General features: G+C 36.5%; 1 protein-coding gene across 1 annotated transcript in view; it reads right to left on the bottom strand.

The window, feature by feature from the left end:
* The window catches only part of COL24A1 (collagen type XXIV alpha 1 chain), a 394,686-nt gene that overhangs the window by 89,059 nt on the left and 277,996 nt on the right, over nt 1-27,631 (bottom strand). The window contains exons 38-39 of the mRNA XM_060139635.1: nt 2,746-2,799; nt 982-1,089 (exon numbers count right to left, since the gene is read on the bottom strand). Of these exons, the coding sequence (XP_059995618.1) occupies nt 982-1,089; nt 2,746-2,799 (162 nt within the window). The remainder of the gene's footprint in view (nt 1-981; nt 1,090-2,745; nt 2,800-27,631) is intronic.

The raw sequence follows: 27,631 nt of genomic DNA, 5'->3' as shown, positions 1-27,631 counted from the left end.
TAAATCAAAGCATTATGCCGTACACTTTAAACCTATACATGCTATATGTCAATTATATCTCAATAAAACTGGAAAAATATTTAAAAATCAATCACATTGTATAATGTTTTTGAATGCATAAGCCAAAGATAGGAAAATATTAGTAATTAAAATAAAAGAAAGTAAGAATGACCTGGAATAGTAAGATGGCAGTAAGGAATGGAAAACTTAAAATGAGCCTGAGGGAAATGTTCCTCAGACAGCAGATGGATTATGCAATGCTCTCCAGGAGGCCTTGGTGAAAAGTCACTTGTGACATTCAAATGGAGATAGTGAATACATACGCATTTTGTAAATAAGTTTATGAAATAGTCAAAAGACTAAATTGGATAATCTCTTAAATATTTTGCAACTCTGCTGCTGTGACTCTCTGAACAGGTCCAAATATATTAGCAATATAATTTTGCTATTACAGGTTCAAAAGCATCATGCTACCTTGTTTCCAACATCATGTAAAATTCATACAAAAGATTAAAAATTAGTAGATGTTTTGGAGACTTATCACAGCTGGTTAGAAAAATAATCTCCAGATAAGCATGTGGAGTCCAAGCATATAAAGAAAACCCATTTTCAAGTAATTTTCAAAGCAATTTGTCAACATGACAGCATAATTTTATACAGATATTAAATCCTGATTTCAAGTACAAGGCATATATACTTTCCTACTTAGGAGTTATAATCTGATTTTTTAAAACCTTATTTCATATTTTATTTCCATTTTGAGAATTTTTTCCCCCTTTCCTCTTTCATGTCCAGAAACCACTAAGCCATTTAAGTACTGTGGAATGCTTACAATTCTCCACATCCCATGGAGGTAGATTATTTTCAATGGAACTATTGCTTTCTCTGTAAAATTAATCAAGGGACAGAGCCTTTAGGACACGGATACATTTCTTTTCCAGCCACAGTGAACTCAGTTCTGGAGACAAATCAAATACTGACCACAGCACCTCTAGTTCCTCTGGCACCTTTAGGACCACTTTCCCCAATTTGTCCAGGAGCACCTCTGCTTCCAATTTCTCCTGTGGGCCCCATTTGTCCTTTATCACCCTGTGGATGCCATTAGTAAGAGAGAAAAGTAAGAAAAAAACAAACTTATACTCAGATTAATTAACTATATCATATACCTGAATGACTCCAGAGGATATTCTGTAAGCAAAATTCTATAAATAGTAACTTTGCTTTAACTTAATAGTACTACAGACCACCACTGACAATAATAACATACCATCACTGCCTAGCTTACCTTAAAGATATAATTAAAAGTAATTTTGGAAAAAAGAATATTAAAAATTTTGGCCAAACAAGCAGGGAAGATATGGTGCTCATGTTGAGTTACAAATAAACCAAGTTTATTATTTTGAAATTTGTTATGCATTTATGTACGAATGCATGCATGCGTGTATTTATTCCTGACCTGAGAAAACACAGGCCCTATGAGAAACCTGTTTCTACAGAGAATTTCAATGCCCCAAAGATCTGTCTAATGCAAAAAGGCTCTAGTGTGCAGTTCTGTATACTCAGTATCATCACTTACTTGGTTGGAGTTTGTGTTTAAAAATCTGTAACGTTTTTGTATGATTTTACATCCTTCTGAAAACTAGTTACCTTCTGTTTTCCAATAGGCTAACTAATCATTCTCTAATACCAAAGTACAGCAGCTTTTAAACATTAAATGTTATAATTCATTTTCTGCATGTTGGAACCAATCTGTTCTATTATTGATAATCAAGTAGATACAAAGAAAAATTAAACAGTGATGACAGTCAGGAAATTTTTGGTTATTCATAATAATTCACAGGCTTTCCCAAAGACACAGGCTGTTGTAAGGACCTGCACTGTCCTTCTTGTAAAATCATTTAGACATAACATTATGTTTGATGAAAAGACACTTCAATATTGGGCTTATTTTCATGGGTAAGAATGGCAACTAAAATTTACCTCATTCACTTTTATCTTTTATTATCTTATACTGCCCCCAAATTATGAAAAAGATGGACTAGGTGCATATTCACATAAATGACAGATCTGATTTTGGGAACTAGAATATGGTGTAATTTGTAGTTAATTATAGTAAATATATTCAAAACTGTTGTAGTACAATGTGAAAATCATTTTTATGTCTCACCAATACTTGAACAAATTATTGACTCTATCCAAGGATGAATTATTCATTATATTGTGCTAAATTCTACAAAGGCATCACATTTTCTTAGTAAAATATAAAGGAAGCAAATAAAACATATTGTTTTGTGTTTCTTAGTTAATGTATAGGAAAGATAAAATCAATCATTAACCTTTTCAATTTGGAAAAGTACAATTAAAACAAACCCAAAAACAATTCTAGTATTTCTCTCCCCTAAATATTTTACTAATGTTGTTACTAAATAGCACAAATGGTATATAGTATTTTTCTTTTCTCTCTTTTCCTGTCCATGGTCTACTAAGGTAAACAGGAGAAGAAAAGGCAAAGATCTTTTCAGAAACTACAAAGTAGAAAATTTGACTTCAGATAATAAGTAATAAGGTAATAAGTACTCCTAAGTGGAATTAAATATTAATTTATACAAATGTGCCTTTTAAGCCAAATTTATCGTTCTTTATTGTTTTATCTCCAGTGCAAATAAAAACACCACAGTATGCTATAGAGCTCTGGGCACGTCAGAAGAAAGAAAACCAGCATAAAAAGATGTAAAAAAAAATTACCTTCTTCCCTGGACGACCTCTTTGTCCTGGCAGTCCCACTGTTCCTTCAGGTCCCTGAATATCGAGTATGAAGAAGGAAATACATTGTTAAAGATAGGACTAGAAAGAATGTTTAAATACTTATATCACATAATCACTGAATTGAACACTAAGTAAAAACAAGGGTTACTTCTTAACAATATTATGTTTGTATAATTATTTTAAAAGAGGTCATGATGATTTAGAAGCCCAGCTGTTACTAGTGAGTAAAGTTCACATAAACAAACTGGCCAAGATAAACCAAATTAAACTGTTCTTAACTACAGAGGGAAAACAACTTGGTTTTAGTACACCCATTGAATTAACGATAATGTAATTAAAGTTAACCCAAATGCATCCATTTCAGCAGTTCTATGAGCTAGTATGGGTTCAACATCTTGTTGAATGTATAATACTATAACATATATCTAACATACTGTCAAGGAGAATCTTAAAACCTCAATGAAGTGTAAGATTAAGCAAATATTATTTGATCTGTGGAAAAAAAAGGAGAGAGGGGAAATACGTGGAGAGAAAAGAGACAGTCATATCAAACTGTTTAAAACAATATTTTCACTTCAATCTGTATTTTGTTTAGACAAAAGTAGACTAAAAGTTTTCAATAAACACTTTATTAAAGTAAGAAGTGGCTAAAATATTTTAAATGTCATGTGAATTTGCAGGTCAACAATGGTTAGGCTTAAATGAGATCCATAGTAAGCCAGACTGCAAGTTCTAAAATAGCTAATAATTAATCATAGCATTCCTTGCATTAGTTGGAAATGAAAATGGAAATTTCAAATTTGCGTCCCAAAGCTTGGCAAACTGCAAAAATGATGCAGACAAGAAATAAATTGTGGTTTACCACTGTGCTGCGGAGGCTCTTGATAAATATTTGTTGAACGAATAAACAGATACCTAAGGAAATGAGTCATGCCCTGTGCTCCTGAGCAAATGTTCTTCTAGCTTCAGAAAGTCCACTGAATTTAGAGGCCAAAGTGGTTAAGTTCTACTGCTGTAGTTCTAGCTGCATCCAGAGGTTGAAATGATAGTTGCACTAACATGAGACTTCTTTGTGGTTAACGTGGACTTTTTAAGAGAGGCTGATTAACATTCATAGAGGTTAACGATATGAGCATTTAAGTCAGACAGCTGTACTTTCATGTTCTGGCTCTGTCACCTAACGGCTATATGACCATAAGTAGACTATTTGACTTCTAAAGTCCTCAGTTTCCTGTTATATAACAGGGATATATTAATACTTCTTCAAAGGGTTACTAAGATTGAATGAGATAATGCATTCAAAGCTTAGAAAGGAATAGACTTATACTGAAGAGCTCAATAAATGTCAGTTCTCACTAATTTCTGTTGTCTTTTTAAAGTGCATTATGTAATATTTAAATATATATAAATATAAATATATATAGAAGATATTAAAAGGTATAATGAGCACCCATGTACCTACCACCCACTTTAAGAAACAGAAGCTACACACACACACACACACACACACACACACATACATACAACTGTTAGCAGACACATCACCTTCCCCCCTCACTCAGGTGCAACAATTGTCCTCAATTTGTTTATCATTCACATGCATTTCTTTATACTTTCACTCCATTTGTATGTATTCCCAAATATTATATGGTTATTTTGCATCTTTTCAAACTTTCAATAAGCTGTATCACACTTTATATATTCTTTTGAAATTTTTTGAACACAACATTTTGTTTTTGAAATTATTCAGTGTCTCTACTTTACTTACACTTTTTTTTCACTCCTACAGGATTACATTTTGTTATCAAACCACAACTTATTCAACCATTTTCCTAGTGAAGAATTTTTGGTAGTTTTTTTGTTTTTTCTGTTATAGATAATGCTGCAATAAACACTCCTGTACATATCACTATGTGCCCACCTCAAGAGTTTTTTGGGCGAGGGTATATACCCTGGAGTTGAATTGCTGGCTTGTAGGATATATGCACCTTTCAGTACACAAGATTTTGCCAACTTGTTCTCCAGAGTGCTTTTGCCAATTTATATTCCCAAAGCAACGTTTAATAGTTCCAATTACTCCAAATCTTCCATAATGCTTGGTACTATCAAACTTAAAATTTGTCTGTCTCAAGGGAGCAAAATGATGTATTGTTTGGGATTTCAATTCACATGTCCCTGATTATTAAGGAGGAATGAATATCTATTCATACAGTAATTCAACATCTATATGTGAATCTCTAGTTCCCATCTTCTGTCCAGTATTCTACTGGGCTGTCCTTAATGTCCTGATACTTGTATTTCATTCATTCTGTATATCACAAATCTCTTTTCCCAGCCTGGAGCTTATTTTCTCACTTTGTCCACTGTAATTTTTCACTAACACGAATTTGAAGTTTTAATGTAGTCAAATTCATCAATATTTTCTTCTTGTTTTATTTTTTTAGTGTTTAAGAGATCCTTACTGCTTCCCCTTCCTCCATGAGGTCATAAAATATTCTCCAATTTAAAATTTTGATTTTTATAATTAGGTCTTTAATCTAATTGGGATTTCATTCTTTTGTGTGTTTGTACTTTGATGTGAAGGAGAGATCTGTTTTTTTCCATTTGGATAACCAATTGTACCAGTACCATTTACTGAATATTTCATCCTTTCCTTATAAATCTGCAATGCATAATCAATTTATTAAACTTTAAGTTTCAAAATATACTTAAGATCTGAGTCTACATTCTATTTCCATTGGTCTATTTGTCTATCTGTGAATGAATGACACTGACTAAATGACTAGCTTCAATAATAAGTTACGATATCAGGTAGGGCAAGTTCTCCCTTTCAAATACCACTCCCCACCAACATCAACAACCTGTTCTTGAAAACTGTCTTGATATTGGACCTTTGATCTTCCACACACATTTTAAAACCACTTTTCATCAATCCAGTTATATAAAAAAATCCTGTAGAGATTGTGACTGAAACTGTACTGAACTTATAAGGAGGGTTAAATTTTTTTGATATTGAGTTTTCCTATCCATGAAATATCTTTCCATTTATTTAGATCTTTGTTAATAAACTACTACACACTTTTTTTCAATAAAATTTTGCAAATCTTTTGTTAGATTTATTCCTAGGTACTTAATTTTTGTTGATTGTATTGGATTTTATTTTTAAATTGTATTTTTAAAAGTTTTCTGTTTCTTGTTGGTAGAAAAGAATGGAATCTTCTTTTGGTATATTAATTTTATATATAGCATCTTGCTAAACTCTCATGAATTCTAATAATCTGTCTGTAGATTACTTCTCTCATTTTACTCTACTGGCTGGGACTCTGAGTAAATGGGGAATAGAAATGGTAAATAGTAGTGACCTTTGCTCATTTCTTTTAAGTTTCACCATTAAGTATCATAGTCAACGTATGGAAGTTAAATTTTACTAAATGCATTTTTTTTTTTTTTTTCTGGTACGCGGGCCTCTCACTGTTGTGGCCTCTCCCGTTGCGGAGCACGGGCTCTGGACGCTCAGGCTCAGCGGCCATGGCTCACGGGCCCAGCCGCTCCGCGGCATGTGGGATCTTCCCGGACTGGGGCACGAACCCGTGTTCCCTGCATCGGCAGGCGGACTCTCAACCACTGTGCCACCAGGGAAGCCCACTAAATGCTCTTTGTTTCATCTATTGAGATGATAGTTTTTCTTCAATTTGTAAATATGCGACTTAATTTTATAATTAAAAAAATATGTTAGACCTTTGTTGCAATACTAACAGGGAATTCATAAATCCCTTTATCCTGTCAGTACTCCAAAATGGTACTGAATTCAAATACTCAGGTATCAGCTGAAAACCATGGCATGGCAATGCTACCTGCCAACCAACAATTTAGTTTAGGCATCACTGTAAGTTATATATTTAAATATCATATATTTAATATTTAAACATTATATATTTAAATATTAAGAAAAATTTGCGGATAATGCAAAAATAACAGCTCTGACATAAGTGACAAGCATAAGTAAGTTTCACAAATGTGTATAATTGAGACATTTATTATTATTCTGAAAGATGACTTATACATTCATCTCTATCTTCAAACCTCCATTCCCTCCTCATTTTCAAGTTAATAACCTTGCTTCATATCTGAGAGATAGTAGCAATTAAACAAGAGCCATCTCCTCTTCCCAACACCCAACTTTCCAATACACCTACTTATGCACCCACATATTCTGCTTCTCTTCTCTTACAAAAGAAGTGTCTCTGTTTCTGCCTGAGGCCAGCTCCTCACTTACACGTATAAGAAGCCTATGTCCTCTCACCTATTCAAGGCTCTCTCTTCTGAAAACATCCCCCTTTCACTTGCACTATTAATTTTTCTCTCTTGACTGGATCATTTCCAATAGTATTCAAATATGCTAAATATTACTCATTAAAAAAATCCTTCCTTGATCTCATGTTCTTCCCTTCCTTCCTACCTTCCTTTTGTCTTTTCCATTCTCTCATTCAATTTCTCATGTACTTTTCTAGCAACATTTTCTGCTCCCCCTTCACAGAAAAACTTTTGAAAGACTTGTTTATGCTCATTGTCACCATTTCCTTACTCTCGTTCTCTCTTCATTTGGGCTTTTGTTCTTACCACACCTCTGAAGTTGCTCTTTTTCAGGTCACCAACTGACTTCCATATAGCCATCTCCAATGGCTGGTAATCCAACTCATTTTATCGGAAACTTCTTTTTCATTCTTGAAACTTTTTTAAACCTTTGTTTTTATGGCAGCACACTTCCCCGATTTTCCACTTACTTATATCTCCTTATATGCTGGCTCCTTCTCTGCCCAAGCATCTAATGTTGGAGTGCCCTCTTCTCTTTTCTCTTTTTAGGTGATCTCATCCTGTCCCTGTGGCTTTAAAGACCATCTACATTCTAATGTTTCCTAAAATTATATCACCTGTCCTGACTGCACCACTGACGTTCTGATCTACCTTCAACATCTCTTCTTGAATTTCTAATGGGCATCTTAAACTTTGTGTGTCCCAAACTGAACTCTTGGAATTCCCTCCTTGAACCCCTAAACTGCTTCTCAGTTTTCCCCATCTCCTTTGTTAACAAGGCAATATTTTGAAAATTATTAAAATACTTTTCTATTTTGCCTTTTTGATTACATGGACTTCATCCTATTTAGCCCAAGGGATTCATATGTACAGGGGTTGAATATATTAAGAGATGATGTTTCTATTTTCTTTGTTTCTAACTTTAACATTTCACAAGCTGAGCCTGGGGCACCCAGCACACAAGGCTGTCTTAAACTGTAGAGAAGACACACTTTCCATTTATCATAGTAGAACTCTAAGGATCTTACTACATGGTAGAAGGACGAGGATATGACATAGGGGAAGTAAAGAGAAAGCTTAAGACTTTTTCTTTGCCCCCAGGAGAATCTGGGAAGGCAAAGAGGGAGACAGAGAGACATTGGTGTTCAGATTTCCCTCATTCTGAGTTTTGGCAGAAAGAGACCCTTGTTCCCTACTACTCATTCAGGATTCAGAAAAGGTAGCTTTTCTCTAGCTATCACATGGTTTATGGCTATATCAATTTGGTTGCTCAGCAAAGTCAAAATGAGGAAGACCATATTGTTATATTTTCCTGAGCTACTCCTTGATTCCTATATGATGTAGAAGGGAACTAAGAAACACCTGGGGAGCTTGCATGTGTGTTTCGGTGGCCATTACTCTAGGAAGATGTGGCTCTGTAGTAAGGGCTGAAGAGCAGACTGCTTGGGCTAGAGCTGAATGAAAATCACAGCAGACCTCAGAGGGATCTAATGATTAGCAGAGGCTGACAGGCTATTTAAGCAAGGGAACACCCCCCAAAAAGAAATGAAAATTACCAGTTTAGAGACATCATCATCAAAGGCCACGAGGGTGGGCAGTAAGCAAACTGACAAGGGACATTATCACGTCCCAATCAGTGTGAATAATACCTGCCTCTAGATCTAAGGCCTCCTCGTCTTTGTCACCACAGCAAACACAGACTCAATATTAGAAAGGAGTAAAAGAGGGAGGTGGAAGATGGGTACATCTGAGAGACTAAGCATCATAAGAGTCTGAGCACTACCTAAAGAGACGACTAAATTACAGGAACAGATTAAGCTTTCAATTGAATTGGATATAAAAATTTTCTCTCTGTCTCCCCCAATTCCCCAACCACTCCTCACTAATCAGTAAGTTAGGGCTTGTGAGGAAAACCATATGAACCTGAAATAAAGAAATTACATATTTGCAAATGTGTAAGTACCAACTTGTAACCCTATTACACACTTAATGGTATGATCAACCACTCCGTTGCTCTGCCTAAAAACCAGGATTTATTCTTTATTATATTGTCCCTCTTTCTCAACATCTAAACCATGAGCAAATCCAGTCAACTCTATCTCCAAGATGTCTTGAATCTGATCATTATTTACTCTCTCTATTGCTCCCCTGCATTCCAAACCACCCTATCATTTTTTCATCTACACGACTGCCACAGACTTCTAAGTGGTTTGGTCCACTTTTACCCTTACATTCCATTTCTTCGAAATAACACAAATGATCACCAACAATGTTAATCAAGCATCTCTCCCTGTGTAAAACCTTCCAGATGGCTGTCCATTGCAAGTAGAGTAATCTTCAAACCTCTCATCATGGTCTATAATCCCCTACATGATCTGCCTCCCTCCTATTTCTCTGACATTGTGTTTCCCAGTTATTTACTATACTCTGGCTACTTGACCACCACCACCCTTTTTTTAAATAGGGCATTTAATAAATGCCCTTTCTACCTTGCAGCATTTGCATTAGGTGTTTCCTCTGCCTAGAAAGCTTTTTTTCAGATATTCACATGACTGGCTTCTTATCCTTAGGCATCTGGCTCCATGTAACCTCATGTAATCCTTCTGTGGCCATCCCAATTAAAGTAGCCCCTTTATCAGGACATTCTCTATCCCATTACTATGTTTTATTTTCTTCATAGCACTTATCACTATCAGAAATTATTATTCTTGTTCACACTGCCTTTCCACACTACATGTTGCATGACAGCAGAGACCTTGTCTGTTTAGTTCATTGTTGTAACATTAGTGCCCAGAACTGTGTCCAGCATATAACTGATGCTTAATAAATATTTAATAAATGAATGATAGAATGCATGCCCAAAGTAGAAAATATTTAGCCTTAATCAGACAGTAGCTAGTCTGCTAGGTATTTATTTGTAAATAATAACACCTTAAAGAACATTTACTATCTGTTGGAAGTAAAACCAAAGTTCGTGAATAAAAGGCAAAGGGTAGTGGCAGATTTTTATACTACCTTTTAGCTTCTAGGAAATAGAACATATGGATCTACTAGGAACCTTTTGCACAGTAAACTTTCGTACATATTTGAAGAGCTCATTATGTGTGAGAAAAGGGGTTACCTGTGCTCTAAGCTGCATTTTCTTCTGTCATTATAATCAGAAAGATCTCCCCTGGTTCTTCTGTTCACTTTTTTCCTCTTTAAAGATAGTTTATTTTTCTTTTGGGGAGTGGTAAACCTCCATTGATATTAGGCTGGTTTATTTTCGTGCTTGTTCTGAAATGTGTAAGTAATATTTTGCTCCAAAATGTTGGGTTTTAAAAGTTTAACAAGACACACTGCAACCCATTTGTATAATTAGAGGCTTGCAGAAGAGACTGGAAAAAAAAGCAGCAGTTTCTACAATGTGCATGTTTTAATAGATTTCTTCAATGATTAAAGAAATAAGAATGCTTTTAAACAAATGTCATGTTGACAGATAATAGTTGGCTTGATGTTCAGCTTACTTATAACACAGAGGAAGCATTTGGGATTCCCTACTGATTATTTTAAACTTTGTTGAGAGTAGCTGTATTGTCTCAGAAGTAACACATCACATATATTTTTTAAACAATTTTATTGAGATATAATTCACATACCATATTATAAATCCATTTAAAGTGTACAGGTTATGGTTTTTAGTATATTCACAGAGTTGTGCAACCATCACCACAATCAATTTTAGAATCAATTTCCATCATCCCAAAAAGAAACCCTGTACCCACTAGCGGTCACTACCAGTTTCCTCCCAACCTCCCCAGCCCTAGGCAACCACTAATTCACTACCTGTCTCTAGAGATTTGCCTATTTGGGACATTTCATATAATATGTGGTCTCTCATGACTGGCTGCTAGGCATAATGTTTTCAAGGTTCATCAATGTTGTGGCATGGATCAGTATATTACTTCTTTTTTTTCCAAATAATATTCCATTGTGTGAACATACTACATTAACTAATAGACATTTGTTAATTGATGACCATTTGTGTTGTTTCTACTTTTTGGCTATCATAAATAATGCTGCTATGAACATTCATGTAAATGTTTTTGTTTGAATCCTGTTTTCAGTTCTCTTGGGTATATACCAAGAATTGATGGGTCAAATGGTAACTCTGTTTTTAACATTTTGAGAGACTGCCAAACTGATTTACAAAGTGGCTGCACAATTTTACACCCCACCAATGATGTATAAGGATTCCAATTTCTTTACATTCTCATCAACACTTGTTATTTTCTGTTTTCTTTTCCTTATTATAACCACCCTAGTGGATGTGAAGCAGTATCTCATTGTAGCTTTATTTGCATTTTCCTAACAGCTAATGATGTTGAGCATCTTTTCATGTGCTTATTTGCCAATGGTATATTTTCTTTGGAGAAATATCTGTTTAAAGACTGCTCATTTTTCAGTTGGGTTGTCTTTTTATTATTGAGTTGTAAGAGTTCTTTATATATTTTGGATACCAGTACCTTATCATATACAATTTGCAAATAATATTTTCTCCCATTCTATGGGAGTCTTTTCACTTTCTTGATGGTGCTCTTTGATGCATAAAACTTTTCATTTTAATGGAGTACAATTTATCTATTTTTCCTTTTATTACTTGTAATTCTGGTGTTATCTAAGAAGGCTTTGCATAACCCAGGGTCATGAAGGTTTACTCCTATGGTGTCTTCCAAGACATTTATAGTTTTATCTCTTACATTTAGGTCTATGACACAGTTTGAGTTAATTTCTGTGTATAATATAAGGGAGGATCCAACTTAATTATTTTGTGTGCGGATATCCAGTAGTTCGAGCATCATTTGTTGAAAAGACCATTCTTTCCCTCATTTAATTGTCTTGGTACATCACATGCTTTGGTAATTCAAATTTATTTTATCTATTTCTTTTTCTTGGAATTTATTTTATCCCTTGCGATAGCCAATAACACTAGACATTGTTAAACAAAGTTTGGAAGTTATAGAGAGTGCTCCCATCAGAGACAATGTTTTTCTTCTGCTTGAAACCTTTCAGTGGCTTCTTACTACACTTTAAATAAAACCCAAATTTTTACCATGGTTTAAAAGGTCCTTCATGATCTGCTTTCTACCTATTTCCTCAAGCTCATCCAAACAACTTTTCACTATTCACTATGCTATAATAGCTTCCTTTAACTTTTCCAAAAATACCTAGATCATTCTCACCTCCACATCTTGGCCCTTGCTATTCTATCTACCCTGAAGGATCTCCCAAAGTTCTCTGCATGACTGGCTCCTTTTCACTCCTCAGGTCTCAATTCAATCCTCCCCTATCTAGAGAAGACGTTCCTCACTGCCCTGGTGTAAATAGTTTCTCTATCCATACTAGCTTCCCCCTTCCCTTAACCAGTTGTTCTTTATCATCAGCCTGTTTATTTTCATCATTGCATTTATCACAACCTTCAATGATCTTGTCTAATGTCAGTTTTCTCCATGATATTATCAAATCTGAGATCAGGAACCTTGCTCCTCTCATTCCCCATGGTGTCCCTAAGGCTTAGCAGAGTTCTTGGCAGAGTTCTCTCATTGAAAGAACTCATAAACTTCACTGAATTAGTGAATGGACAAATACATTTTAGAGAGTCACAGTTTGTAAGGCTAACATAAATTTAGAAACATCCAAGCTAATGCTTTTTTAAGGCTAAGCTTTCTGTCTCAAAAAAGCCTATACAGAAGCTACTATGTTACATAGACATGCAAGGATCTTTTCTGATTCAAGCAGGAAAAGAAGGAGCAAAGTCCTACCAGCTCAGCATCTTCCCTGGCACAGTCTTCTTGGGGTGTTCTGCATAGTTCCAACCCCTTTATTATGTGTAATGTGTAAACCAAGAAACCAAAGAATGACTCACCCAACAATGTACAGCTCTTTAGTGACAGAGCAGGGGTTTCAACAATTCTTGCACAGTGGTCAGTGCAGGGTTGTTTCTATTATGTGCTGTTTTGCAACACAACAGTTCAGAACAAACAAGTCTAACACCAGAGTCATATGAATCATTCAGAAGATAAGGATTTAGATAATCCTTTACTCCTTAACGCCACTGACCTCAAATTTCCAACATGATTATTTTTCAGGGCTACCAAGGAAACTGTCTTAGAAAGAAGAGTCAGGTATACTTCATTCTTTTCTAGCTGCTGATATTCATTCCTCTCATCTTTCTGACTTCATTTTTAAGAGTCTATCGGAAAAGCCTCTTAGAAAAGCGTGCATTATTTTATTTTAGCTTCTCTTAAGATATTCACCTCAACCTAATATCATACCACCCTAGACAGATGGGAAAATTAACACTTCAATAAATCCAATCAAGTTTTGTTGTAAAGGAATAAAACGAGATAACTTCATTTATATATACTCAGTTTTGGAGTGCACAGCTTCACCTCTGTTTAGATCTTAGATAACAGAATGATAGACTTTTTAAGAAATGAATGAAGGACCATAAGTCAGGCAGATGTTTCTTCTGAGAAACTTCCAAACTATTTTCCTCATATAGAGTTATACATTTAGACAACTGAATATTTTAGAACAGAACTCAAGCATAAAATACAAAATATTTTCCTTTGTTCAAAGAGTCTACATCTTGGATTTGGGAATTTGTTACTAACGTTTCTCTTGCCTTATTTTTCAAACCAGATATCATTTTCCAATCTTTTAGAAAGAAGAACATCTCTTTCTTATTTATTTTTTAAAGAATTTTTAAGGTAGCATCTTTGTGACATTGCCTAAGGAAGAATTTTTCTGAAGTGCAAAAATAAATCCAACATCAGGCCGTCTGATTAAGCAATAGTTCCTTGGATCAGAAAATTCTTTTGAAAAAATATGCTGTGGTATTTTTATTAAGTTTATGAGCTGAAAGGCATTTAAAATTCCAAGGAAACAACAAAAAGAATAAAAAAGAAACACACATGTGTTGTTACTAAAAAAGGCACCAAAGATGTGTACAAGAGGATTATTCCTGGAAAAATTATGAAGCAGATGAAATCTGTGTTTATCATTTTTCCATGTTTTGTTTTGATCCCCTTTTTCATCTCTGCTCTGTCCATCACCATTTGTCATACTGTGTCATCCCTCTCTGGGATTTCTGCCTGTGTTGTCCTATGGCATGGTTAGGCCTTTCTTTTTTTTAAGTTCTGTGTCCCCCCCACCTCCCCCCATCAACTTTAGCGTTCTCTTAGGGAACTAAGCTAGTTGACTGAAAAATAAATCCATGCTAAAACATTAATAACTGTTTATAACTTTCTTATATAAAAACAAATTTGATAAAAATTCTCAGGACGATAACTGTACTTTCTTGGCACTTGCTACTTGGCTTCTCTGTGGGTCCAGTCCTGATGAATCCTCTAAAATAATGAAAACTACCATGAACCTTAGAAAGGCAAAAGATATGCCCAAATCTCTAGAAGTATGGCTTAGAACCTGAGGGTGAGGCTGAAGCATGTCCTTGAACCACAGAGACTGAGAAGAACATTAGAAGGGTAAGAGGAGAGGTTTCATTTGGATTGCACTGTATTTCCCCCAGGCACAGCACCACACAGAGTGATCCCCTTGGCCTATAGTTTCTCTGTGGGATAAGGAGAACCCAAAGTGGATATTCAGCTCCCCTACTGTTGCGGGATGCTTCCAGGGTTGCCCAGTCAGGTCTTCATGAGGATCATTTGGGGAACCTGGGGGCTTGACCACTGGGGATCAGATAGAGATGGGGAAAGGGGGCATGGCTTATAGCAACCAGCACTCGAATGTTGGTGGACTGCATTCCTGCTTGTAGTAGCACCTGAGCAGAGATCCTAGCCAGGGATCTGCAGACCTTAGCTGGTGGCTCTGTCCGGCCAGGGAGCTTGGTTGGCAGTTCTGAAAGATTTGTGTCCCCCCAAAAGTGGTCATACACGCTCTTGAGCCTGTCATATGGCCCTGCCTGGGCAAGGGAGTAAATCTGCAACCCTGCTCAATAGCTAAGCATAGACTCCCATCCTGCTCGACCAGAAAGACTGGCCAGAGAACTTAGGCGGCTGTGGAGTCTATACTACAGCCTTGCTCAGGCAGAGAGCCAAGCCAGCAGCCCTGTCCAACTGTTGAGCATAGCCTCTGGCCTGTCATGACCAGGGAACCTGAACAGTAACCCTGTGCAGGCTTGGAGCCCAGTCTAAGGTACTTCACAGTTATGGGGCCCAGCTAACAGCCCTACCGAGCAGCAGAGTTTCACCTACGGCCTTGTCCAATTACTAAACACAGCCTGTAACCTCGCCCAGGCAAGGTAACCCCATCTTACCATGGAGCATTATCTGTGAGATGCAGCTGCAGGCCCCACTTGACCAGACAGCCTGGCAAGTGACCTCATCCAACAAAGGAGCACATCCAGTACCCAAACTGATCACAAAGCATAGTCTGCAACTCTGCCCAAACTTGGGGCACAGCCTGTAACTCCATTCAACAGTGAAACCGTGTCAGTGGCCCCACCAGAACATGGAGTCCTGCCAGGGCCACATCCGGTTAGAGAGTACAACATGAGGCTTTGCCCAACTGCAGAATCCAACAAGTGCTACTGTCCTTCCAGGGAACACAGCCTGAGACCATATCCTACCAGAGGTAACTACAGAACCCAGCTAATGGCCCCATCTGACTGTGAAGTCCAGCCAGCACCCCTACCCAACGAGGGTGCCTAGTTAGTGGTCCCACTACAATGTGGAGCCTAGCCAGCTGGCCAACCCAACTGCAGAGACCAGCCAGTGGCAACTCTCCCCTTGCCTCAGAACATGGGTAGGAACCTCACCAAACTGGAGACCTCAATAGCAAGCTGTGTATGCCCACAAACGCTACAAGCTGATCCATCCAGTTCCCCCTAAGCAAAGCCGACTGGTGAAGGCCTTTCCCTGCCAAAACAAACCTGTAAAGTCTGGAAGAGGAGACCACTTACTCAAATGTGTAAATACCAATGCAAAGATACTATGAGCGTAAAGAATCAGGTAAACATGACAAGACCAAAAGAAACTAATAAAGCTTCAATAACTGACACTAAAGAAATGGAAATCTATGAACTACCTAACAAAGAATTCAGAATAATCCTCTTAAAGAAGTTCAGTGAACTTCAAGAACACACAGGTAACTAAATGAAATTAGAAAAACAATGCATGAACAAAACGAGAAGTTCAACAAAGAAACAGAAACCATGTGAATAAATAAAACAAAAATACTAGAGATAAAGATTGAACTGAAGAACTCAACAGAGTTTCAAAAGCAGACTTGACCAAGCAGAAGAATCAGTGAACTCAAAGATAAGTCATTTGAAATTATCCCAAGGAACAAAAAGAAAAAAGGATGAAAAAGAATGAAGAAAAGACTATGATACTTAAGGGACTGTGTGAAATAAAACAATATTGTGTGAATACTGGGAGAATAAAAAGAGAAAAGAGCAGAAAGACTACTTAAAGATATAATGGCTGAAAATGTCCTAAACTTGGGGAGAGAAATAGACGTCCAGATTTTTGAGGCTCAAAAATCCCAAACAGGTTAAACCCCAAAAAGGTCACTTTGAGACACATTATAGTCAGCCCTCAGTATCTGCGGGTTCCACAACTGCAGAGTCAAACAACTGTGGATCAAAAATGTTACCAAAAAAATTCCAGAAAGTTCCAAAACAAAACATGAATTTGCCATGAACTGACACTGGTTTACACAGCATTTATACTGTATTTAAAACTATTTACATAGCATTTATATTATATTAAGATTGTAAGTAATCTAGAGGTGATTTAAAGTATATGAGAGAATGTATGTAGGTTATATGCAAATACTATGCCATTTTATGTCAGGGACTTAAGCATGTGCAGATTTTGGTACCTGTGGGGGTCCTGCAACCAATCCCCTATGGATACTGAGGGATGACAGTAACTATATTGTCAAAACAAAGAGATAATTTTAAAAGTAGTAAGAGAAATGTGACTCATTACATAACGGAGCCTAAATAATACTATAAGTAGGTTTCTCAGCAGAAATTTTGCAGACCAGGAGAGAATGGAATAACATCTTCAAAATATGGAAAGGAAAAAAAAGAACCTGTTAACCAAGAACACTATACCCAGAAAAGTGTCCTTCAGGAATAAAGGCATGATAAACACTTTTCCAAACAAATAAAAGCTGAAGGTTTATCACCACTAAATCTGCCTTACAAAAAATGCTAAAGGGCATTTTTGAAGCTGAAATATAACAATATAACATTGTAAAAACATATAAATGTGTGAAACTCCCCACTAAAGGTAAATATATATTCAAAGCCAGATTCTCTAATATTGTAATGGTGGTACATAAATCACTTACAATTCTAGTTAAAAAGTTAAAAAACAAGTTTATTAAAAATAACCATAACGGGATTGGTTCAAGATGGTGGAGTATAAGGACGTGTTCTCACTCCCTCTTGTGAGAACACTGGAATCACAACCAACTGCTGAACAGTCATCGACAGGAAGACACTGGAACTCAGCAAAAAAGATATCCCACATCCAAAGACAAAGGAGAAGTCACAATGAGATGGTAGGAGGGGCACAATCACAATAAAATCAAATACCATAACTTCTGTGTGGGTGACTCACAAACTGGAGAACACTTATACCACAGAAGTCCACCCACTGGAGTGAAGGTTCTGAGCCCCACGTCAGGCGTCCGAACCTGGGGGTCCGGTAACCGGAGTCGGAATTCCTAGAGAATCAGATTTGAAGGCTAGCAGGATTTGATTGCAGGACTTAGGACAGGGGGAAACAGACTCCACTCTTGGATGGCACACACAAAGTAGTGTGCACATCGGGACCCAGGGGAAGGAGCAGTGATCCCCCCACAGAGACTGAACCAGACCTACCTGCTTGTGTTGGAGGGTCTCCTGCAGAGGTGGGGGGCGCCTGTGGCTCACCGCAAAGACAAGGACACTGGTAGCAGAAGTTCTAGGAAGTATTCCTTGGCATGAGCCCTCCCAGAGTCCATCATTAGCCCCACCACAGAGCCTGGGTAGGTGTAGTGTTGGGTTGCTTCAGGCCAAACAACCAACAGGGAGGGGACCAAGCCCCACCCATCAGCAGACAAGTGGATTAAAGTTTTACTGAGCTCTGACCACCAGAGCAACAGCCAGCACCTCATCTACCAGAGGGTAGATGCAGAAGCAAAAAAAACTACAATCCTGCAGCCTGTGGAACAAAAAACACATTCATAGAAAGATAGACAAGATGAAAAGGCAGAGGGCTATGTACCAGATGAAGGAACAAGATAAAACCCCAGAAAAACAACTAAATGAAGTGGAGATAGGCAACCTACCAGAAAAACAATTCAGAATAATGATAGTGCAGATGATCCAGGACCTCGGAAAAAGAATGGAGGCAAAGATCAAGAAGATGCAAGAAGTATTTAACAAAGATCTAGAAGAATTAAAGAACAAACAAACAGAGATGAACAATACAATAACTGAAGTGAAAAATACACTAGAAGGAATCAATAGCAGAATAACTAAGGCAGAAGTGACCTGGAAGACAGAATGGTGGAATTCACTGCTGTGGAACAGAATAAAGAAAAAAGAATGAAAAGAAATGAAGACAGCCTAAGAGGCTTCTGGGACAACATTAAATGCAACAATATTTGCATTATATGGGTCCCAGAAGGAGAAGAGAGAGAGAAAGGACCCAAGAAAATATTTGAAGAGATTATAGTAGAAAACTTCCCTAACATGGGAAAAGAAATAGCCACCCAAGTCCAGGAAGCGCAGAGAATCCCATACAGGATAAACCCAAGGAGAAACATGCCTAGACACACAGTAATCAAATTGGCAAAAATTAAAGAAAAAGAAAAATTATTGAAAGCAGCAAGGGAAAAATAACAAATAACATACAAGGGAACTCCCATAAGGTTAACAGCTGATTTCTCAGCAGAAACTCTACAAGCCAGAAGGGAGTGGCATGATACACTTAAAGTGATGAAAGGGAAGAACCTAAAACCAAGATTACTCTACACAGCAAGGATCTCATTCAGATTCGATGGAGAAATCAAAAGCTTTACAGACAGGCAAAGGCTAACAGAATTCAGCACCAGTAAACCAGCTCTAAAACAAATGCTAAAGGAACTTGTCTAAGTGGGAAACACAAGAGAAGAAAAGGACCTACAAAAACAAACCCAAAACAATTAAGAAAATGGTAACAGGAACATACATATGGATAATTACCTTAAACGTGAATGGATTAAATGCTCCAACCAAAAGACACAGGCTTGCTGAATGGATACAAAAACAAGACCTATATATACATGCTATCTACAAGAGACCCACTTCAGACCTAGGGACACATACAGACTGAAAGTGAGGGGATGGAAAAAGATATTCCATGCAAATGGAAATCAAAAGAAAGCTGGAGTAGCAATACTCATATCAGATAAAATAGACTTTAAAATGTTACAAGAGACAAGGAAGGACACTATATAATGATCAAGGGATCAATCCAAGAAGAAGATATAACAATTATAAATATATATGCACCCAACATAGGAGCACCTCAATACATAAGGCAACAGCTAACATCTCTAAAAGAGGAAATCGACAATAACACAATAATAGTGGGGGACTTTAACACCTCATTCAAACCAATGGACAGATCATCCAAACAGAAAATTAATAAGGAAACACAAGCGTTAAATGACACAACAGACCAGAGAAATTTAATTGATATTTATAAGACATTCCATTCAAAAACAGCAGATTACACTTTCTTCTCAAGTCTGCACAGATCATTCTCCAGGATAGATCACATCTTGGGTCATAAATCAAGCCTCAGTAAATTTAAGAAAGTTGAAATCATATCAAGCATCTTTTCTGACCACAAGTCTATGAGAATACAAATCAATTACAGGAGAAGATCTGTAAAAAATACAAACACATGGAAGCTAAACAATATATTACTAAACCAAGAGATAACTGAAGAAATCAAAAAATACCTAGAGACAAATGACAATAAAACACAATGATCCAAAACCTCTGGGATGTGGCAAAAGCAGTTCTAAGAGGGAAGTTTCTAGCTATACAAGCCTACCTCAAGAAACAAGAAAAATCTCAAATAAACAATCTAACCTTACTCATAAAGGAACTAGAGAAATAAGAACAAACAAAACCCAAAGTTAGCAGAAGGAAAGAAATCATAAAGATCAGAGCAGAAATAAATGAAATAGAAACAAAGAAAACAAAAGCAAAGATCAGTAGAACTTAAACCCGGTTCTTTGTGAAGATAAACAAAATTGATAAACCATTAGCCAGACTCAAGAAAAATAAGAGGGAGAGGACTCAAATCAATAAAATTGAAATGAAAAAGGAGAAGTTTAAACAGACCGCAGAAATACAAAGCATCCTAAGAGACTACTACAGTCAACACTCTGCCAATAAAATAGACAACTTGGAAGATATGGGCAGATTCTTAGAAAGATATAACCTTCCAAGACTGAGCAAGGAAGAAATAGAAAATATGAATAGACCAATCATAAGGCATGAAATTGAAACTGTGATTAAGAATCTTCCAACAAACAAAAGTCCAGGACCAGATGGCTTCACACGTGAATTCTATCAAACGTTTAGAGAAGAGCTAACACCCATCCTTCTCAAACTCTTCCAAAAATTTGCAGAGGAAGGAACACTCCCAAACTCATTCTATGAGGCCACCATCACCCTGATACCAAAACCAGACAAAAATACTACAAAAAAAGAAAATTACACAACAATATCACTGATGAATATAGAGGCAAGAATCCTCAAGAAAATACTAGCAAACAGAATCCAACAACACATTAAAAGGATCATACATCATGATCGAGGGGGGTTTACCCCAGGCATGCAAGGATTTTTCAATCTACGCAAATCAATCAATGTGATACACCATATTAACAAACTGAAGAAGGAAAACCATATGATCATCTCAGTAGATGCAGAAAAAGCTTTTGACAAAATTCAATACCCATTTATGATAAAAATTCTCATATTTGGGTATAGAGGGAATCTAGCTCAACATAATAAAGGCTATATATGACAAACTCATAGCAAACATCATTCTCAATGGTGAAAAACTGAAAGCATTTCCTCTAAGATCAGGAACAAGACAAGGATGTCCACTCTCACCCCTACTGTTCAACATAGTTTTGCAAGTCCTAGCCATGGCAATCAGAGAAGAAAAAGAAATAAAATTGATACAAATTGGAAAAGAAGAAGTAAAACTGTCACTGTTTGCAGATGACATGATACTATAGAGAGAGAATCCTAAAGATGCCACCAGAAAACTACTAGAGCTAATCAATGCATTTGGTAAAGTTGCAGGATACAAAATTAATGCACAGAAATCTCTGGCATTCCTATACACTAATGATGAAAAATCTGAAAGAGAAATTATGGAAACACTCCCATTTAACACTGCAACAAAAAGAATAAAATACCTAGGAATAAACTTACCTAGGGAGACAAAAGACCTGTATGCAGAAAACTATGACACTAATGAAAGAAATTAAAGATGATACCAACAGATGGAGAGATATACCAGGTTCTTGGATTGGAAGAATCAATATTGTGAAAGTGACTATACTACCCAAAGCAATCTAAAGATTCAATGCAATCCCTATTAAATTACCAATGGCATTTTTTACGGAACTAGAACAAAAAATCTTAAAATTTGTATGGAGACATAAAAGACCCCAAATAGCTAAAGCAGTCTTGAGTGAAAAAAACGGAGCTGGAGGAATCCGACTCCCTGATTTCAGACTATACTACAGAGCTACAGTAATCAAGACAATAAGGTACTGCCACAAAAACAGAAATATAGATCAATGGAACAAGATAGAAAGCCCAGAGATAAACCCACGCACCTATGGTCAACTAATCTGTGACAAAGGAGGCAAGGATATACAATGGAGGAAAGACAGTCTCTTCAACAAGTGGTGCTGGGAAAACTGGACAGAACACTCCTTATCACCATACACAAAAATAAACTCAAAATGGATTAGAGACCTAAATGTAAGACCAGACACATAAAACTCTTAGAGGAAAACATAGGAAGAACACTCTTTGACATAAGTCACCACAAGATCTTTTTTGATCCACCTCCTAGAGTAATGGAAATAAAAAGAAAAATAAAGAAATGGGACCTATTGAAACTTCAAAGCTGTTGCACAGCAAAGGAAACCATAAACAAGATGAAAAAACAACCCTCAAAATGGGAGAAAATATTTGCAAACGAATCAACAGACAAAGGATTAATCTCCAAAATATATAAACAGCTCATGCTGCTCAATATTAAAAAAACAAACAACCCAATCCAAAAATGGGCAGCAGACCTAAACAGACATTTCTCCAAAGAAGACATACAGATGGCCAAGAAGCACATGAAGAGCTGCTCAGCATCACTAATTATTAGAGAAATGCAGATGAAAACTACAATGAGGTATCACCTCACACCAGTTAGAATGGGCATCATCAGAAAATCTACAAACAACAAATACTGGAGAGGGTGTGGGGAAAAGGGAACCCTCTTGCACTGTTGGGAATGTAAATTGATACAGCCACTATGGAGAACAGTATGGAGGTTCCTTAAAGAACTAAAAATAGAACTACCATATGATCCAGCAATCTCACTACTGGACATATACCCTAGGAAAACCATAATTCAAAAAGACACATGTGAAAAGCAGCGGGGGAGGGGGGTTGTGGTATGATGAATTGGGAGATTGGGATTGACATGTATACACTGATGTGTATAAAATGGATGACTAATAATAATCTGTATAAAAAAATAAATTAAATTAAAATAAAAAGACACATGCACCCCAATGTTCATTGCGGCACTATTTACAATAGCCAGGTCATGGCAACAACCTAAATGCCCATCGACAGATGAATGGATAAAGAAGATGTGGTACATATATACGATGGAATATTATTCAGCCATAAAAAGGAACAAAATTGGGTCATTTGTAGAGACATGGATGGATCTAGAGACTGTCATACAGAGTGAAGTAAGTCAGAAAGAGAAAAACAAATATTGTATATTAATGCATATATGTGGAACCTAGAAAACTGGTACAGGTGAGCCGGTTGCAGGGCAGAAATTGAGACACAGATACAGAGAACATATGTATGGACACCAAGGGGGGAAAGCGGCCGGGGGTGGGTTGTAAAAAAAAAAAAAGAAAGAAAGAAAGAATTCTTTTTTACACTTCAAAAACTTAATCATAGTCCAGAATAGGAAAATCTACAGAGACAGAGAGTAAATTAGTCGTTGCCAGAGGGTAGGGGAAGGGGAGAATGGGGAATGACTGGTAATGGGTACAGGGTTTGTTTTTGGCATGATGAAAATGTTCTGGAATTAGACAGTCGTAACGATTGCACAACTTTGTGAATGTACTATAAACCACTAAATTGTACACTTTAAACGTGAATTTTATGGTATATGTGAATTACATCTCAATGAACCTATTATTTTAGAAAACAAAAACATAAACAAAAACAAGAACAACAAAAATAACCATAACTACAATAATTTGTTATTGGATAAAGAATACAAAAAGATTAAACTGTAACATCAGTAACCTAAAATGTGAGGGGGGAGAAAGAAGTAAACACATAAAGTTTCTGTAGGATATCAAAGTTAAGTTTTATCTGCTTAAACTATGGTGTTAGAATTGTAATGTATTTTATGTGAGCCACAAAGGAAAAACATGTAGTAGATACACAAGATTATGATAAAGGATTCAAGGCACACTGCTACAAAAGTCCAAAAATCACAAAGGAAAAGGGCAAGTGAGGAAGCAATGAAGTAAGAGTCTGTAAAAGAATCAGCAAACAATGAGCACAATGGCAATAGGAAGTCCTTACTTACCAATAATTAATTGTAAATGGATTAACTTATCCAATCAAAAGACAGAATGGCTGAAAGGATTTAATAAAAGAGACCCAGCTATATGCTGCCTACAGGAGACTCACTTAAGCTTGAAGGACACACAAAGACTGAGAGGGAAGGGATGAGGAAAGATATTTCAAACAAATGATAACCAAAAGAAAGCAGGGATAGCTATATTTATATCAGGTAAAATAGATTTTAAGCTGAAAACAGTCACAAGAGATAAGGAAGGTCATTAATCATGAAAAATGGGTCAATTAATTGATAATATATAATAATTATAAATATTTATGTGCCAAACTTTGGAGTATCTAAATATATAAAGTAAATACTAACAGAAATAAAAGGAGAAATAAGCAGCAATACTATCTTGTTTGGGGACTTTAATATCCTACTCTCTAAAATGGCTACATCTTCCAGACAAAAAATTAATAAGGAAACAGAAGATTTGAACAACACTACAGGCCAAACAGACGTAATGGACATATAAAGAACATTCCATCCAACAGTAGCAGAATACACATTCTTCTCAAAAAATGTTCACATGGAACATTTCTGTAGATAGATCATATGTAAGGCCACAATACAAGTCTCTATAAATACAGTTAGATAGAAATTATATCAAGTAACTTTCCAGCCACAATGGTATGAAACTAGAAATCAACAACAGGAGAGAAAAGCTGTAAAACTCACAAATACATGGAAATTAAAAAATATTCCTCAGACCCTGAAGCCCTAGGTGTCCCAGTGGTTTTAGCACGATGAGCTCAATCGGCACTGGGTATGACCTGTCAGTCTCTACATTCTCTCCTGATGGGAGAGTTTTTCAAGTTGAGTATGCTATGAAGCCTGTGGAAAATAGTAGTACAGCTATTGGAATCAGATGTAAAGATGGCGCTGTCTTTGGGGTAGAAAAATTAGTCCTTTCTAAATTTTATGAAGAAGGTGCTAACAAACGACTTTTTTTTTTTTTTTTTTTTTTTCGGTACGAGGGCCTCTCACTGCTGTGGCCTCTCCCGTTGCGGAGCACAGGCTCCGGACGTGCAGGCTCAGCAGCCATGACTCACGGGCCCAGCCACTCCACGGCATGTGGGATCTTCCCGGACCGGGCATGAACCCGTGTCCCCTGTATCGGCAGGCGGCTCTCAACCACTGCGCCACCAGGGAAGCCCACAAACGACTTTTTAATGTTGATCGGCATGTTGGAATGGCAGTAGTAGGTTTGTTGGCAGATGCTCGTTCTTTAGCAGACATTGCAAGAGAAGAGGCTTCCAACTTTAGATCTAACTTTGGATATAACATTCCACTAAAGCATCTTGCAGACAGAGTGGCCATGTATGTACATGCCTATACACCCAACAGTGCTGTTAGACCTTTTGGCTACAGTTTCATGTTAGGGTCTTACAGTGTGAATGATGGTGTACAACTTCCAATGTTTATCATTTTTAAAAACCAACTCTTATTAATTTTTTCTATTGTTTTCCTATCCTCTATTTCACTTATTCCTGCTCTAATCTTTATCACTTCCTTCTTGCTAACTTTGGCCTTATTTTGTTCTTCTTTTTCCACTTCCTTGAAGAGTAAAGTTAGGTTACTTATTTGAGGTCTTTCCCTTTTTCTAATGTGGAATTTATCACTATGAACTTCCCTTTTAGAACTATTTTTGCATCTGTATTTACAATAGCCAGGACATGGAAGCAACATAAGTGTCCATCGACAGATGAATGGATAAAGAAGATGTGGCACATATATACAATGGACTATTACTCAGCCATTAAAAGAAATGAAATTGAGTTATTTGAAGTGAGGTGGATGGACCTAGAGTCTGTCATACAGAGTGAAGTAAGTCAGAAAGAGAGAAACAAATACTGCATGTTAACACATATATAGGGAATCTAAAAAAAAATGGCTCTGAAGAACTTAGGGGCAGGATGGGAATAAAGATGCAGATGTAGAGAATGGACTTGAGGACATGGGGAGGGGGAAGGGTAAGCTGTGAAAAAGTGAGAGAGTGGCATGGACAAATATACACTACCAAATGTAAAATAGATAGCTAGTGGGAAGCAGCCACATAGCACAGGGAGGTCAGCTCGGTGCTTTGTGACCACCTAGAGGGGTGGGATAGGGAGGGTGGAAGGGAGATGGAAGAGGGAGGAGATATGGGGATATATGTATATGTATAGCTGATTCACTTTTTTATACGTCAGAAACTAACACACCATTGTAAAGCAACTATACGCCAATAAAGATGTTAAAAAAATAAAGCTTATGGACTTAACAATATGAAAAAAACATTATCTGAACTGTCAGAAAAAAAATGATAAACAAAATTGACAAATCTTTAGCCAAACTCACCGAGAGAGAGGACTCAAAGTTAGAAATGAAAGAGGAGACATAAAGGATAACACAAAAAGAAGAAGGATCATAAGAGACTACTACATACAATTATTTGCCAGCAAATTGAAAACCTAGAAGAAATGGAGAAATAGAAAGATACTACCTACCAAGACTGAATCATGAAGAAATAGAAAATCTATAAAGACCAATGAATAAGGAGATTGAATCAGTAGTGAAAAACCTCTCAACAAAGAAAAGCCCAGGACCAAATGGTTTCACTGCTGAATCATATCAAACATTTAAAGAAGAATTAATACTAAACTTTCTCAAATTTTCCCAAAATTTTGAAGAAGGAATACACCCAACGACATTTTACAAGGCCAGCATTACTCTGATGCCAAGCCAGATAAGGATACTACAAGAAAAAAAAATTCAGGCCAGCCAATATCCCTGACAAATAGAGATGCAAAAATTCTCAACAAAATACTAGCAAACTGAATTCAATAGCATATTAAAAGGACCATACACCATGATCAAGTGGGATTTATTCCAGGTATGCAAAGATGACTCAAAAATCTGCAAATCAATCAATGTGATGTACCACATTCCCAGAATTAAAGAAAAAAACATACGATCATCTGAATAGATGCAGAAAAGGCCTGGAAAAATTCAACAACCTTTCGTGATAAAACGTCTCAACAAATTGGGTATAGAAGGAATGTACCTCAACGTAATAAAAGCCATATATGAAAAACCCACAGCTAACATCATACTCAAAAAAAGCTTTTCCTCCAAGATCAGGAACATGGCAAGTGTGACTGGAAGTCCAAGCTTGAGCAATTGGGCAAGAATAAGAAATAAAAGGCATCCAAGTTAGAAAGGAAGAAGTAAAACAGAAGTAAAACCATGTCTATTTGCAGGTAACATCTTAATATACAGAAAACTCTGAAGACTACCACAAAACTGTTAGCATTAATAAATGATTTCAATAAAGTTGCAGGATACAAAATCAACCTACTAAAACCCAGTCATATTTCCATACACTAACAACAAATTATCTGAAAAAGAAATAAAATAATCCCATTTATAATAGTATCAAAATCAATAAAATACTTAGAATAAATATAACCCAGGAGGTAAAATATCTATACACTGAAAACTAGAAGACACTGATGAAAGAAGCTCAAGAAAATACAAATAAGTGGAAAAAAATCTCATTTTCACATATTGTTAAAATGTGCATACTATCCAAAGCAATCTATAGATTCAGT

Source organism: Lagenorhynchus albirostris, chromosome 2 (genome assembly GCF_949774975.1).
Source record: "Lagenorhynchus albirostris chromosome 2, mLagAlb1.1, whole genome shotgun sequence".
Classification (NCBI taxonomy): Eukaryota; Metazoa; Chordata; class Mammalia; order Artiodactyla; family Delphinidae; genus Lagenorhynchus; species Lagenorhynchus albirostris.
This window is presented reverse-complemented; position numbering and strand designations above follow the sequence as displayed.